Source organism: Astyanax mexicanus, chromosome 1 (assembly GCF_023375975.1).
Source record: "Astyanax mexicanus isolate ESR-SI-001 chromosome 1, AstMex3_surface, whole genome shotgun sequence".
In the NCBI taxonomy this organism is placed as follows: Eukaryota; Metazoa; Chordata; class Actinopteri; order Characiformes; family Acestrorhamphidae; genus Astyanax; species Astyanax mexicanus.
The window spans coordinates 62,643,799-62,660,677 of NC_064408.1; the positions used below are offsets into that span (position 1 = coordinate 62,643,799).

A 16,879-nucleotide genomic window follows, 5' to 3' on the forward strand; every position below is an offset into this window, starting at 1 on the left:
CTGTGTTGTAATTTTGATGGATGTGTTTTGTGCTTTTGCAGCGCTTTTCAATTTGCACTGCGCTGGGCTTTCTCGGCCACCGTAGTTTCATACTGTTTTAGATGATTAAATGAGTCTTTACATGATGAATGAAGGTCCTCTCGGCCACCCTTTTGGTCTGTAGGGAGAAAACCACGCTCGCAAGTTCAGGAACCCTCAGCCCGCACCCACAGGCTCACAAGTCTCATAAGAGTCAGGCTATTTCTCAGTCTGCATTCTTGTCTGTATTACTAAACTGTATGCTCAGATTTATGAACTCCACGCACAGATTACTAAACCGTACCCACAGATTTATAAATCATACACACAGATAACTAAACGATACCCACAGATTTATAAGTCATACACACAGATTACTAAACCATACCCACAGATTTATAAATCATACACACAGATAACTAAACCATACCCACAGATTTATAAATCATACACACGGATTACTAAACCATACCCACAGATTTATAAATCATACACACAGATTACTAAACCATACCCACAGATTTATAAATCATACACACAGATTACTAAACCATACCCACAGATTTATAAATCATACACACGGATTACTAAACCATACCCACAGATTTATAAATCATACACACAGATTACTAAACCATACCCACAGATTTATAAATCATACACACAGATAACTAAACCATACCCACAGATTTATAAATCATACACACGGATTACTAAACCATACCCACAGATTTATAAATCATACACACGGATTACTAAACCATACCCACAGATTTATAAATCATACACACAGATTACTAAACCATACCCACAGATTTATAAATCATACACACAGATTACTAAACCATACCCACAGATTTATAAATCATACACACAGATAACTAAACCATACCCACAGATTTATAAATCATACACACGGATTACTAAACCATACCCACAGATTTATAAATCATACACACAGATTACTAAACCATACCCACAGATTTATAAATCATACACACGGATTACTAAACCATACCCACAGATTTATAAATCATACACACGGATTACTAAACCATACCCACAGATTTATAAATCATACACACAGATTACTAAACCATACCCACAGATTTATAAATCATACACACAGATAACTAAACCATACCCACAGATTTATAAATCATACACACGGATTACTAAACCATACCCACAGATTTATAAATCATACACACGGATTACTAAACCATACCCACAGATTTATAAATCATACACACGGATTACTAAACCATACCCACAGATTTATAAATCATACACACAGATAACTAAACCATACCCACAGATTTATAAATCATACACACGGATTACTAAACCATACCCACAGATTTATAAATCATACACACGGATTACTAAACCATACCCACAGATTTATAAACCACACACACGGATTACTAAACCATACCCACAGATTTATAAATCATACACGCGGATTACTAAACCATAACCACAGATTTATAAACCATATGCATGGATTTAAAAACCATACACACGTATTACTAAACCATATGCACAGATTTATAAACTGTACCCACAGATTACTAAACCATAGGCACGGACAGAGACTGTAAAAAAGATGGACGCCGTGTCGCCGTTCCCATTCATTCAATGAAAATAATGCCAAAGTCTTGCACCATGTTGACAATCCTGATACCCGAGTCTGCGCAGTAGAGACCAGAGGAGGGAGAAAGACTGTGGAGAGACAGCCTACTCATTTAAATAACCCCGCCCCTGAAGGCTGCCTTCACAGAGCTCACACAGTCTATGGTCCCAACCATACAGTTATTGGTCCCACCCCGGCTAGGTGTAACCCAGGCCTTTTACAAGGGGTTATAAAATATGACAGTATGAGCAGAGGTTACACTAGCTGTTGCATTTAAATAATGGAGGTAGAATTACAGTATATTGGGAAAAAATGTGATTGAAAGTTGTCTGTTTTGCCATTAAAACCTATGGGGATGGGTGGGGTTACACAGCTTTCTGCAACCGAACAGCAGGGGGCACCTGACCTGTGGTGGCTTCACCTTTTAGAGACGATGCTCTGTCCAGCTATACACAGTGTATGGGCACGGATTACTAAACCGTAAACATGGATTACTAAACTATAACTAAAACAGGTACAAGGCCTATCGAGTTTGCTAGCCATAAACCCCCAAGCATTACGAATTACAGCGCTTTTAGCCAATGCTCCCAACAAGCATACAATGCTAGCTATAGGGGCATAGCTTTACCCATGCAATGAAATAGCTATTTTCAGATTGCAAAATGAATTCTGTGGAAATGCTGGCGGTACTGTGTGTATAGGCTGTGTTTTTTAATAAACTATCTGGGCATTTTCAAAGTTCTCAGTGCCTTATTTTAAATGTCAGGGCCCTTGGAATTTGACCAATACATTCTGGAGATACTTTGAGCTGGTTAATGGTGTAAAAATAGTCATTTCTTTGCATTTACAACACTATGCCTCCATTACTCTTATTGTAAGCCTGTTGGTAGCATTGGCTAAAAAACGTTTATTTTAAATGTCAGGGCCATTGGAATTTTACCAATTTTACCAAAACGTGGAGCTACTTTGAGCTTGTTAATGGTGTAAAAATAGCAATATCTTCAAAACACCCAATCACTGTCATTGTAAGCCTGTTGGGAGCATTATTTTGGAATGCTGGGACTGAATGGAGGTGAGCTATTCAAAAAGTTTGTACTCGTTGTCATGTTTCACTACACCTCAAGTCTATTTCACACCAGACTTTTCCTTTAATAGCAGAGCTGGGTAGTAGCTGCAGTAAGACGAACATTTTATTTCACTAAAATACTGCTTTTACCTAAACAATTACCCTTTAAATGTACAGTACCAGTACCAGGTTTGAATGAATATATTGAAAGCATTGAAGCTATACAGGATCACATGCAGAATTATTTAAACAAAAAGCATAAAACAAACCAGAATATGTTTTATACATTAAAACCTTTTCTAAGTAGCCGTAGATACTTGAGGACAGATCTGCTGAACTGAATTGTTTTCTCAGCGTCTTGAAGGAGTTTCTGGAGGTGCTAAACAATAGTTGCTGCTTTTCTTCACGCTGTGAAGCTCCAGTTTATCCCAAATCACCATCTCAGTTGGGTTTAGGTCAGGGGATTGAGGAGGATTTTTTGTTTTTGCTGTTTACTATGTAATTCCATATTCCAGACCCTTAATTGTTTTATGTCTTTAATATTAATATTAATCTTCAATACAGAAAATAATAAAGTAATAAAGAAAAACACTGAATGAGAAGGTATATCCAAACTTTTGACTGGTACTGTATGTTTTTATTAGAAATGGCATATTGATGCTAAATTATTCCAGCAGTGCTTCTACTTCCCGCAGAGTCTGAGTAAGCACCACTTTTTCCCACCACGTTCTACAGTGAGACTGTAGAGATCATCCTGATCATATTTATCACTGATATCTGGTTTGGGAATTGCAAACCAGCTACAGTGTACAGTGTGGAGAGCTGAGAAGATCATCAGGGCCTCCCACCACACACTGCATTTACAAAGCCTCCAACATTGAGGACAAACCCCACCCATGCCTCACGGGCTATTTTCACTAAAGCTGCCTGACAAAAGGACACACACACACACACACACACACCAGCTCTATTGATGCCCCCAACCTGTACTCACTTTACCTTTTTGCTGTCAGGTACGTCTGCTGCTATAATACTGTATCCTACTAATATACTCTAATTTTTACCTCAGTAAATGCTGCGCTTATGTATGTTATCACCCTACTGTGTATACTTATAAATAAACAATGTCTGACCAACAGGTGAATGGGCTATACCATGTGTTTCATTTTCACACAGAAAGACAAACTTCCCCCCCAAAACTGAGGACAAAAATGGTTGTAAAACATATGTTGAGAAAAAAGATATTTTCAATTAGATGTAATTATTTTAAACAAACATCATACATGGCTATTGTTTCTGGTGTAAAATGATTTTATTTATGCATTACTATATGGATTACAAACAATTCTTGCATACTAAAGGCAATATGATGGCATGATTTAATACATTTTTACACATCTTTTAAAATCTTTAGTGTTTTACTGAAATATCAACACCTAAGGCACTGGGTCAAACATTAGTTAATGTTAATGATACTCCATCGCTATTAAAATGATGCGGCAGTGTGTAAGATAGCAATGATGCAGCAGTTTACAGTGTGTAAGATAGCAATTAGCATCACAGCGCTCCTTGCACAGGGTGTGCATAGATTTTTATTATTTTATTATTTATTATTTGCATTTTCCATACAGTCCCAAACATTTTCTGATTTTGGGCTGTATAATAGTGGGCTCAATCCCTAGTAGTAATATGTGAAAAAACATTATTGACACCTTGTAGAACAACTGTAAATTGTGTTCATAAAAGCCAAGGCTTTAAAAGTGTCTTTTGGAAATGTTAAATGTAATTATAAAATCTCATTATTAATACATAATTCACCAGATGACACCACCCTGCACTTTCTCACACTACCTAACAACATTCTATGTACCTGTTAAACAAGAGAACAATCAGCCCTCTCTGAGGTGTCTGGAGGCAGATGAAGAGGTCACTGCCTTGACACGAGTCGAGGCAGATAACCTGTTACTCTGTCCAGGAGGGACGTTAGATCTGGGCAGGCTGCAGCCAGGTTGGACCTGGTGTAGTAGATAGCGGAGAACACGGCAGCAGCTGACACAGACAGGAGGAGAGGAAGAACAGAGTGGTGTGACTCCTGTACAGGAGTGCTGCGGGTCTTCAGGGGCTTGGCCACACGCTCCCACTGGGTATAAATGGCTTTGCGAGCCCCATCCCACCGACCTGGCCCAAACAGTCGATACTGATACGGGGTGGAGGGACCAAACATTACCCTCCAAGCCAAACCAGGATCAGTTAAGAACAGCCAAAAGAGTTTGGGACGTGCACCCAATTCCACAGCCAACTCATCCATGTAGGGCAGGTAGTCTACCTGGATGGTGTGTCTCTGGGAAGCCACATACCTGAGGGAGGATGACAAGAATTACACTGCAGCACAGGATGTCTACATGATTTACAGTTAGGCTATATGACTTTAAACTAAACCAGGGGTGTCCAAACTACGTCCCGCGGGCCCTTTGCAGCCCATTTTCTGTTTTTGAAATAGCCCTTGAGCTATTTTAAAAATAAAATTGGCCCACTATTAAGCAGGTTTTTTATAGTGTGAGATTCAAAGTTTGAAAGCTAGGGGTTGCTATGACATAAACCCAATTTAAAACGCTCCTCATCATCTTTCCTTCCTTCATTATGTCTACATCTCCAAAGAAATGGAAAATAGACAGGGAATGCAGAACATTTCAGGCACATTGGGAAAATGACTATTCATTAAATAGTTCAGAAGGAAGTGTGTAAGTTTAATTTGTCAGGAATTAGTTGCCATAATGAAGCAGTATAATATTAAGAGACATTATGAAACAAAACATCAGTTTAAAAAGTCTTAACTTAAGTTAAATGATGTATAAATGAGAGTAATCAAGAAAATGTATTATTATAATAAGAACCCACTTGGCCATCAACGTCACGTTAGTTCCTTTGAATGTTGGTCATGACATCAGATGACAAAAAAATTGCGCCACGTTTAATACTGATATGTGCCTGCAGGGTACTATATTTCATTGGTTGTTTTATTACAGAGTCCCGTGACAGCACATATATTTCTCCTTCTGGCCCCCAACAAAGAAATGTTTGGACACCCCTGTACTACACTTAGCATATTGCTTGGGCCTTTGCAGTTGTATAGTTGTACTTAAACAACTAAACCCCTAAAGTACCCATTCTCAGATTTTAATAAAGAATTTGCATTTGACAATGGCTAATAATCCCCTGCAATGTAACACAGTTTAACTACAAAAGGTTGGATAGAATATAAAAACAGAAAAGATTATTATTATTAATATTCCAAAACTCTGGTCATACCTTGAACAACCTGAAGCAAAAAGTAATGAATTTGTGTAATGTAGCCAATTGGTTTAAAAATAAATTACTGACTGGAATAATGTTTGTGTCATTTGTAATTCAGACAACATATCTGATGGGTTTTAAGGAGGCTGAACACGTTTGCAAAGCCCTGTAACTTAAGCCCTATAAGTAGCACATCACAGTATCACATCACAGTAACATCACTGACAACATAACATGTTATAATCTGATATTTAAATTAGGTTGATATTTTATATCCACTTTCATATCTATTTTACATCAGTTATTGGTACTTCACTTTTGGCTGAACATATATATATATTGTCATATTGTATACCTTCATTCAATTTTACATTTGTCCTTAGAAATTGTTTTTTTTAAGGGTTTAACCATGATAAGTTTTTATTTTATGTTCAGTATTTTAGTTGTTCACTAATACGTGTTTCCATAACAAGAAAAAGAAAAAAGCTGGATGTGCAGACTGAACCTGTGAATATTGTATGTAAATATAATCCTTACATAACCAATCATGTCATACATCATAAAATTGTGTAACTATAATTTAAAGAATAGCACAAAAATGGTAAATACTAATTTAAAGGCGTATCCTCTTATTGCCTACATTTTATTCAGTTACCAATCTGATATTGAGCAACTACGCGAATTATTTGATGATTATTACTAATGTTACTTAGTTAATACAACAATAACCTAGTTTACTGCTTTTTACGCATTGCCTTTATGCTCTTTTTTATCATTGCTGTTTATTACCTTTTAGCCATAAGATCCTCCTTTGCTTTGATGTCTTTCTGCATCTTTTTCTTTGATGGAAGCTTGAGCAAACCTATGTGACAACATAAACCCAACATCAGTCATACGCAACATAACCGACAAACATGAACCGGCCATTCTACCACAGAAAAGCAATAGCCCAGGCAAGTAAGTGTCTTGCTTATTCACACACAAAAAAAATCAGTAAATTAACTCACCTTTAAAGACTCGTGTGGCCCAGCGGGCCTGCATTTCAGATATGGGCATGATGGCTCCCAGAGGCTGGACGAGGCCAATCACAGCCAAAGTGGACTTCTCAAGGCCTGGAGGGTACACATTTTTATACAGCGACGTCCTGTTCTCCGTTACTGAGATCACATGATTGGGCAGGAATGGAAAAGAGAAGGTGTAGCCGGTGGCAAACACGACCAGCTCGATGTTGTCCTCAACAGTGCCGTCCTCAAAGACCACACTGGAGCCACGGAACTCCCGCACATTAGGCTTGACCATTACAGTGCCCGAGATAATGCGGTTAGGCAGGTCATCATTCACCATGGGATGTTGGCTAAGCAGCCTGAGGAAGAAAAACGAAAAATTTGGTCAGCTATCATGCAAATAAGACCTTCCACTGGATTCCACCTTATACTTTACAATAAGAGTACTCCAATTAACAGCACGTATGACAGAATGTCTCAACTAATTATTCTTAAAAGACATTATACATAATCATATATTTTTAAACTAATATCTCAATTCATTATTTTCACTACATTCTTAAGCATCAAAATTAAGTAATGATTATTAAATAGTTATTTTTCACCCTTATTGTTAAGAGTTACCTGTAAATCGGTAGAATGCAACAAATAAAGAATTTTACGAATGTTAAAAAGAAAATAACATACACATACACATAAAATGAATAGTATACAGTAGGGGTGGGCAATATGGCCCTAAAATAATATCACAGTATTTTTGTGATAATGATACTCCTGGCGATATCACAAATCATTATTTTAAGAATACACTACTGAAACAAAATGAAAATGTTATTTTATTATTGAATATTATATGATACAGCACACCAGTACGTAATATATTTAAAAAGTACAAGAATTTTATCAGATCTGTAACGGAAGTCATGTGTGGGACATGTCCCCCTCCGCTCCACAGTTTAAAAACTGACATCCCACCTCTCCCATGACTCATGGGATTCTCCCACATACTGGTAGTGACTCTGCCTTAAATCCATATACAACATCTTGGATATTAGGACATTATATACCAGGTTCGTTTATGAATATTTTGGGAGCCAAAAAGCAACACAGAGGGATGGAGTGACAGATGTTGCATAAAAATCTCTGTGAGCAGGATTTTCATTATCATTGGCCTCTACTTGTGGTCAGTGCACCTATCAGTGTGCTTTGTGATTATGTTTTACATTCTTAATGCTGCCCCCTTGTGCTCCATAGACCTCCACAGACATCCTGATTGATCTGTGTTTGTGCTCAGTAGATCATTATCAGCGTGCTCTGTGGGCGAGATTTGTCTATGGAGCACCACCAGCAAAGTAAAATTTTGATAGGTAGGTGTATGTTTAAAACAGTTCTGTTTACACTAGTTAAAAATACAAATCCATCTCAGGGTTTTGTTCCAACTGCCTGGGCAGCTCTGCTGCGGCTCAGCCAACAAAACATGGATTTTTGGACTACCCACCTTTGTAGGTTTAAATAGGATTTCCAGTGGATTTCTTGTTTTACAGAGGCTCTAAAACTAGATCAGTGGCTAAACTGCACTTAGAAGGGCTGTACACATGTTATACGTAAGTAATATATGACAAGTAACATATGATATATATATATTAACATATGTGAAAAATGTCTTTATTTTAAAACGTTTCTAACTGTTGTACCCCTCATGGCGTCACAGTTCTATTAGCCAATCAAATGCACCATATTTGCATGTATGAATATTTATGAGCAAGAGCCGAAATCCTATTGTTTCTCCACTCCACTCCTCCACAGAACTAAAGCACTGTTATACTGGAACACTAGAGCACTTTTTTTTCACAAAAAACAGCTCACATGGCATTCATTCATTCTAGAGACCACAACTAGACATTTTAAAATGAATGAAAAATGATGGAATGAGACATTTAAGCAAGATTATTTTAATTGCGCTACTGTACCTGTGTTTTGGCTGCAGTCCATACATAGCATGGTTGAATCTCTGATTGAGTTTCTTCTCTCCTAGGCTGCTTATTATATTATTGGGCGTTATAGCCTGTAGCATTCGTGAGAACCTGTTGAAGACCATGTCCATGGGAACCCCTTCATTGCCGACACGATTCAGGATCCAGGAACCCCTCCTAGTGCTCAGAAAAACCTGGAGAGAAACAACACTTTCATTTGGGACCAAAGGGGCAAATGCCATTGAGCATGTTATGAATTCTGAGATGAGCTAATGTGGTTTACTGAAGGTTTACTACATTTCACAGCTGTGCAGTTCTGGATATTGGGTCTTAAGTTGGCATAAAAGAAAAAAAAACAGTAATTTGCTCTAAAGAAGTGTGTTGAGTTCCTTTAATTTTTTTAAAATGCTCTTCACATCAGCACATATATGTGCATATATTTATAAAAGCAGAACAATTCTGTGATATATTCTATTGCGGTTTTCTACAAGTTGTTTTTAATTCTGGTATTTTCAGAGTGCCCCTAATGGACATTATTTGCTCCTCTTCCTCTTCTGATTTCTATTATAAAGTTTTTAAAATTTAAACGATATTGTTACAAAACTGCTATATATATATTGTTACAAATTGTTACATGCTCTGGCTTTATGTTTTCCTATTACTGATTTTTGCTTCCACCAGATGGTGGTATTGAGTGTGTCAATTCTATTTTCTATAAGTCAGAAGGCAATCTGTGCAGTATTGTTTTAGCTGGTAAGTGCCTACTGGTGCTGATATTACACATTAATATCATACAATCTAAAAATGAGAATAAGACGAAAATTTATTAATCTCATTTCTATTTCGTTTATATAGAAAAAATACCCCGTTGCAACATCCCACTAAAGCAGTACACAGCTTTGCTGCAGTGATGCAGGACCTACCTGTTTAGTCATCCTGCTAAGCTCCACAGCAATATCACCCCCTGAATTGCCAATTCCAATCACAACCGCTCTCTTGCCACGCCAATCCTCTGGGGTCTTGTAATCCCGGCTGTGGAAGTATGTACCCTTGAATGTGTCTAGGCCTAAAAATAAAATGTAATTATTATTTTCAAAATCTGTTCTTGGAATCTGAGAAAGCACAACAATTAAGGTTTTTATTGACTTTTCATTTTTACTGTATATTAATAACATTAAAATGAATTTAGGTTGTTATTCCATAACCTCATATGCCTGAAATGATAATGAAATAATTTGACACCTTTCTAAATGTTACCCCTGAGTTAAAATTCCAGACTACATGCTGAATTTCTCAGTAGCTTCTCTTTTAAAGCCCAGGATACTACTAAAACAAACACTACTTTTATTATTTATCTTCAGTATGATATAAACGTCTTTTTGTCATCTTAATCTGAATCACTTAAAAGGCTTTAAAAATGATCTAGCAACTAAACTAGTTTTAGGCAGTACTGATAATAATAAATCAATATTTTTCAAATATATACAGTACCAGTCAAAATTTTGGACATACTTGGACACACTCATTCAGTGCGTTTTTTTGTCAATTCAATTTTCATTGTAAATTTAACATTGAAAAGATTAAATCTATACAGAAGCACATGTAGTATTATTCTAAAAAAAAAGAAAAAATGTTAAACCAACAGAGATTTATAATATAGATTCTTCTAAGAAGCACATTTATCTTTAAGGGCAGATCTGCACATTCTTGGTATTTTAGTCATTATATTATAGTTTTCTCAGCATATTGAAGGAGTTCCTGGAGGTGCTGAACAACAGTTGCTGCTTTTTCTTCATGCTGTGATGCTCCAACTTATCCCAAATTACTCATCTTAGATGGGTTTAGGACAGGGGATTGTGGAGACCAACATATATAAAAAAATGAATTCACTTAAGTGCTTTTTTTGTCTTTAATATAAATCTACATTTAGAAAATAACTAAAATAAATAAATAAAGAAAAACATTGAATGAGAAGATATGTCCAAACTTTTGACTGGTACGATATATGACAATTCTATGGACAAAAATGTACAATTTACAATTATTGTTAATAGGAAAGCATTTTGAACAAACAACAGCAGCAGAAGACCACAATAAGTTCCACCAAGAACAGAAAGCTGAAGTTGCATTGGACCAACACTAAACTGACAAAGACAGGAAAAACCTAGCCTGATCTTAAGAGTTCAGTAATCTCAGAGGATTTTCCAGTCACTGGATCTGAATCAAACATGAAATGTTACTTCAGTAAAGCAGATGACCAGTCTAACACTAATAAACCTTCATGTACATTTATCATTATCACTGAGAAAAGTGCAGAGGAAATAGAAATGCTCAACCAAAAGGATTTACAAACTTTAAACAAATAGTTTTCAAAGAAATACTCCTTAAACCCAGAGCAGAGCTCCAATGGGTGCTAAAGTCAATTATAGACAAGCCTCCTGAAATAGAAGTGTTTTTTTTTTGTATAATACAATGTAATAAGGTTTCATGTTCAGTAAATGTCATTGATACACCATTATATTGGCATTACAACAATTTTGAGTTTTGCAGGCTTAAGCTAATTTGCTGCAAATATTTATATAAAGAGTGTTGCCATGGTCTCCACAATTTATAAACGCAGAGTGTACAAACAAAAGCCTCTCTAGCACCGTACACTTACAGTCCAAAGTTTATTCCTGGGCGGAAAGCCATATCTAATATTGACATAAAACATTCACATGTTCAGCTCTCCTGTCAGAGCAAATGTGCAGTTATATAATGAACAGGGCAAGTTTTATATTAGGTGGTTTTTGGGGCACTCATTTTGGTCCATCTGGAGCAGCAGTGTCAACAGGTCAGGAATTGCAATAGCTGATAAACTGACAAAGGGCACACAATGAACATTAAAACAACCAATTAGCAAATGTGTACTATGAAATATTGGTCTATTTCTAAATTAATAAATCTTTATTTTAAAATATAATAAAAAGATAATAAAAATATATTTTATCACTGATGACAGCGAGCACCATTTTTGGAAATCTTTGAGATTCTAGCACTACTAGCCAGGCTATATCTTTTTCTTTTCATTGCATTTTGACTGCATATGTCTAATCACCATTTTGGGAATTTATGTCAGCTGCATTCATTAAACCATTTGATTGAGTGTACCTTTATTACTTGTGTCCTTTTTGTATAGCTTTAAAATGTTAAATTGCCTAAAATGACTGAAAATTATACATAGATTATACCTGAATCTACCTTGTTTCATTCTGTCATACCTGGAAAGTCTTTTACAGGAATGTGTGGGTGACAGTGGTGTCCAGTGCACACCAGCACAGCATCAAACACATGTTTCGCTCGGTTGCCTTGGCTGTCCTCCGTCTCTATATCCCACTGACCAGAATGAGCAAAGTCTGGTCTTGGAATGACGTGAAGAACTTTTGTCTGGAATTAAAACCATAGTTAATGAATTCAATTGAACTTTGATCAATTAGTTCTGGATGTGTCAGCTGACCTATATAGATGTTTAATTTAAAACTGCAACATCATTGTATCTACAATATATTTTAAGCACTGCCCTACTCAGCCCTACAAGGTCATCGTCCAAGTGTAATGTATTATAGAGTTCACGCTCTCTCTCTCTCTCTACACACACACACACACACACACACACCTGGTGTTAGGGTTTAATAAATGACCTGCCTATATATTCCTACATACCCATTCTGCTGTCTATGTAACAATTTAATAGGGTTTCTAATTACACATAAACATAGTAATGGTTTTGGTAGCTCACCTTCAAGCGAACATATTTCTGAAGCTTGAAGTGCTCAGCATACATGCGGAAGTACTCCATGATGTAGGAGTTGTGCATGTAGTTTGGGAAATGGGCTGGAATGGGGTAATCACTGAAACACATCATCTCCTTGGAGGTGTTGATGATCACTGACTGGTAGATGCTGGCCCTGTCCTGCTCAGGATTCTCCTGTAAGTGTGGGTGAGGAAGAGGAGCATTTTTTTGATAACTCTTCTTATCATTGTAACATTCTGATCCACGCCAACTAAAATAACAATGCAATTTTATTGTTGCGCAACACTTGGCAATAAATAGGTGTGCAAAACAAGACCAACAGTGATCACCTCACCTTAAACCTCCAGAGTCCTCCAATGTCATCACTGCTCTCAAAGCAAACAGGTTCCAGCCCCTCATCCAGACAGCACTTAATGCAGGTCAGTCCAGAGCTGCCTCCTCCAATCACAGCCACCCGCCGAGCCATACTGGATTTTTTACAGTATAAGAAAACACATTTTTTGAGCTTACTGTGAATAGTATTAATGTTTAAGTATACTTACCAACAGCAAGTTTCATTAACTGACTGTTGCACTTTTCAAAAATGTAAATGTAAAATTTTGTATATGCACTGACAAATATCTTTTACAACTTTTTTGTTCCATCACTTTAATGGAACCTAAAGAGCTACCTTTATGGCATTGTTTAAGGTACCATTTGTAGCATCTTTATTCTATAGAGTGTACATAGTACTTGATACACCAAATTTGTTCCTGCAAGTTTTATTTTAGTTTTTCTATAAATGGTATTTTAATGTTTTAGACACTGTTTACAGCTTTTACCTGCACTGGCTACGGTGGCCGAGAAAGCCCAACGCAGTGCAAATTGAAAAGCGCTGCAAAAGCACAAAACACATCCATCAAAATTACAACACAGGCGCAGCAAATAGAAAAACGCGCTGCAAATAGAAAAACGCGCTGCAAATAGAACCACAACACAACGGAAGTGAGTCACAACACAACGGAATTTTCCCGGGGGACCTTAAAAGATGCTGTACCAGCTAAGCTGATCTTCAGTAAATTCTCGGACTTCACTATGTGTACAAAGGACAATAAGTGGAAAACAAGGCGTTTTGTGAAGCAGAACTTTTAATAATATGCACACAACCGTGGCAATCACAGGTAATAAACATAACTTACTTTTCAGAAGCTTGTTTGCCACTTATTGTCCTTTGTATACAGCTGGTACAGCATCTTTTAAGGTCCCCCGGGAAAATTCCGTTGTGTTGTGACTCACTTCCGTTGTGTTGTGGTTCTATTTGCAGCGCGTTTTTCTTTTTGCAGCGCGTTTTTCTAGTTGCAGCGCGTTTTTCTATTTGCTGCGCCTGTGTTGTAATTTTGATGGATGTGTTTTGTGCTTTTGCAGCGCTTTTCAATTTGCACTGCGCTGGGCTTTCTCGGCCACCGTAACTTTCAATTAAAAAAAAAAACTGTCAATTTTACAGTCAATTTTACATTTTTATAACAAAGGTCAGCATACAGAATAATGTGTAATATATTTCATTATTTAAATGCCAGATTTATTGTTTTGTCAACTGAAGACATCTAGCTTTATTACTAAAACTACAACTACAGTGTCCAAAAGTATTGGGCAAGTTTTTCAAAATGGTCATTTTGAAATAACTGATTTTTGGAAGCGAAAATAATTCATCATTACGCAATTAATCTTCCTAAAAAGTTTATTCTCTAGATTTCTTATTGTGTAATTTTTTTTCTTAGTCTTATCCTACACTCATTCCTACACAATACCTGCTCGTTCTACAACCATAGGTTAAAGAAGTAGTCTTACTAATTGTTTTTAATACAAATCAAAGTACATTTTAAATACTATGAAGAATATTCATGAAGAATTATCATTTTTAGAAAAAAACAATGTATTTTATTAATTTAAGGGTGAGAAATGACAAATTATTGTACAGTGATTATATTTATTGTGATACATAATTTGATAGTACATAACTTAAGAAAACAATAAATTCAGATATAACCAACTGCATGATTCATTACAAAAGTGTAATTTATCTTTTAATTGTGTGTAGTGCAGCACATTTTGAATACATATCACTGTACTAAGCATAAGTTTTTAGATAGTGGTAAATCTGTCACTACTGGGGTAACAGTAACTGAGTAACGGAATTCTTTACTGTACTAAAGTATTTTCATTTTTTCCCTGTATCTTTATTTATCTTGACAAAAGTATTTAAATAAAAAAATAGATATAAAGTTGTTATTTTTAGTTTATATGCGCATAAAATATAACTGTTAAAAAAATCAGCATGAGGAAAGCACACCATTTAGAATAATACGTAAAAGATTTAATTGTTATTTACAAATAAATCTTAAACTGAACCTTTGCTTGTTTGCAAAAAGATATTTATAGTGGTTCTACCTAATGAAACACTTTGCCTTCAGTGTTTAAGGTTTATGATCATTTTAACAGACATTAGAGTCAGACTGAATAATGACATTTTATTAAAATCAAGAGTCTGAATCATGTGTATTTTCACCTAAAATCAGTTGATTAGAAGAATTATAAAACAATAATAGGACATTAGAGGCATAGAAACATTTTTTCTTACTTTTAACTTTAACTAGCTACATGGTTTGGGTACTTTGGACACCACTGAATATATTTAAAGAAAATAAAATAAAAGTATGCTTGTAAATAATAACACTATTCTTGAAGATCAAACCATGACAATATCAATTTTATTGTTATTGTAATAAAAGTTGTATTCACTACAAAACGACAAAAAAGACATATATATATACATATAAGCGTTTTTTGGAATACAATAAATATAGATTTTATAGCCAAAAAAAAGACATTTTCCAAGTAGTAGTATATACTCAGTAAAACAGGCGGAGTGATCTTATCGTGCTGAGACTCTTTTCTCCACAGGTAAAAGGTCTTATTGTCCAGGTGTGTGGTGTGGTGTGTGTGTGTGTGTGTGTGTGTGTGTGTGTATGTGTATGTATGGTGTGGTGGTGGGTTTTTGACGGCTGTAGTGCTCATGGGTGTGTTCGGGTACAACAGTTAGCTGAGTAAGATATCGCTGTTAGTTAATATCAGAGCTGTAAGTTATCCTCGACTCTCTCCAGACTCCGCTCATTGTTTTAAAGTTGGTGGTAAACAGCGCTGTCTCTCTCTCTCTCACTGTCTCTCCACGCCCAGGCCTGATCACTGACACTCTTTAAAACACTGCAAACGCACACTTACCTTACCAAGCGGAGTCTACTGTACTGTGAAGAGAAATACTACAGAAAAACCCTCCACATCAAACTGAATACCAGCTATAAACACTGCACAGACAGAGAGGAGGGCGGAGACAGGAAAGAGAGGGGGAGGGTGCACTGACTGCAGCTCAGTAGTACTTGGAGGGGGGTGGGGAGAGAGAGAGAGAGAGAGAGAGAGAGAGAGAGAGAGAGAGAGAGAGAGAGAGAGAGAGAGAGAGAGAGAGAGAGAGAGAGAGAGAGAGAGAGAGAGAGAGAGAGAGAGAGAGAGAGAGAGAGAGAGAGAGAGAGAGATTATGTAATCACATAAACTTTCCAGTTCCAGTTGTGTGGTTACACATTTTTATAAAGGTGAAATACAGAATACAGTACTGTGTACACTTTTTTTGGAAACTTATGAAAACCATAATTAAAGGTGATATAACTCTAAGATACATTATAAGATAATATCAATATTTCGTAGAATTGCAGTTATGTTTAGCAATATTCTATTAATTCTTAAAGTAGAACTCCTGTGTAAAATGGACTTTTGGTTTAGTAAAACATGATAAAAAGGACTTACCTTTGATGAACAGCACACCGTTTTCCCACAGCGATCTCAAATCCAGAAATTTTAACAGTTTGTCCAAACACCCCCCAGACTGGGTGACACGGGGCATAATTTGCCCCGATAATTCGCTTTTCCACCGTTATCCAGCTCAAAGAAGCTCCACACGTCCTTTCTAGAATCCGGAGAGCCCTTACATTTAAAACGAGGCATTAATAACTTAAAAAAGTGCAAAAGAAGCTTATTAAAACTACTGTTTACATCCCATAACGCTAG

At 36.3% G+C, this 16,879-nt stretch overlaps 1 protein-coding gene across 2 annotated transcripts; it reads right to left on the reverse strand.

Moving 5' to 3' along the window:
* Positions 1-4,010: 4,010 nt before the first annotated feature.
* Positions 4,011-16,879, reverse strand: LOC103024186 (flavin-containing monooxygenase 5). 2 transcript variants are annotated; one of them, XM_049481586.1, is made up of 9 exons: positions 16,619-16,879; positions 13,119-13,251; positions 12,770-12,958; positions 12,252-12,417; positions 9,915-10,057; positions 8,989-9,185; positions 7,022-7,377; positions 6,804-6,876; positions 4,011-5,077 (listed from the first exon to the last, which is right to left on the reverse strand). In XM_049481586.1, exons 2-9 carry the CDS (start codon positions 13,248-13,250, stop codon positions 4,648-4,650), a joined length of 1,686 nt encoding a protein of 561 aa, XP_049337543.1. In that variant the 5' UTR covers position 13,251; positions 16,619-16,879; the 3' UTR covers positions 4,011-4,647. The 2 variants fall into 2 exon arrangements, with proteins under 2 accessions (XP_049337543.1, XP_022520588.2); XM_022664867.2 differs by lacking the exon at positions 16,619-16,879 and adding an exon at positions 16,043-16,146.

Coding starts and splice junctions, on each gene's coding strand:
- LOC103024186 (XM_049481586.1), bottom strand. CDS start 13,250: ATGGCTCGGCGGGTGGCTGTGATTGGAGGAGGCAGCTCTGGACTGACC. Junction 9,186..9,914: donor TTAGCAGGATGACTAAACAG/GTAGGTCCTGCA, acceptor GTTTCTCTCCAG/GTTTTTCTGAGCACTAGGAG. Junction 6,877..7,021: donor GGCCACACGAGTCTTTAAAG/GTGAGTTAATTT, acceptor GTTGTCACATAG/GTTTGCTCAAGCTTCCATCA.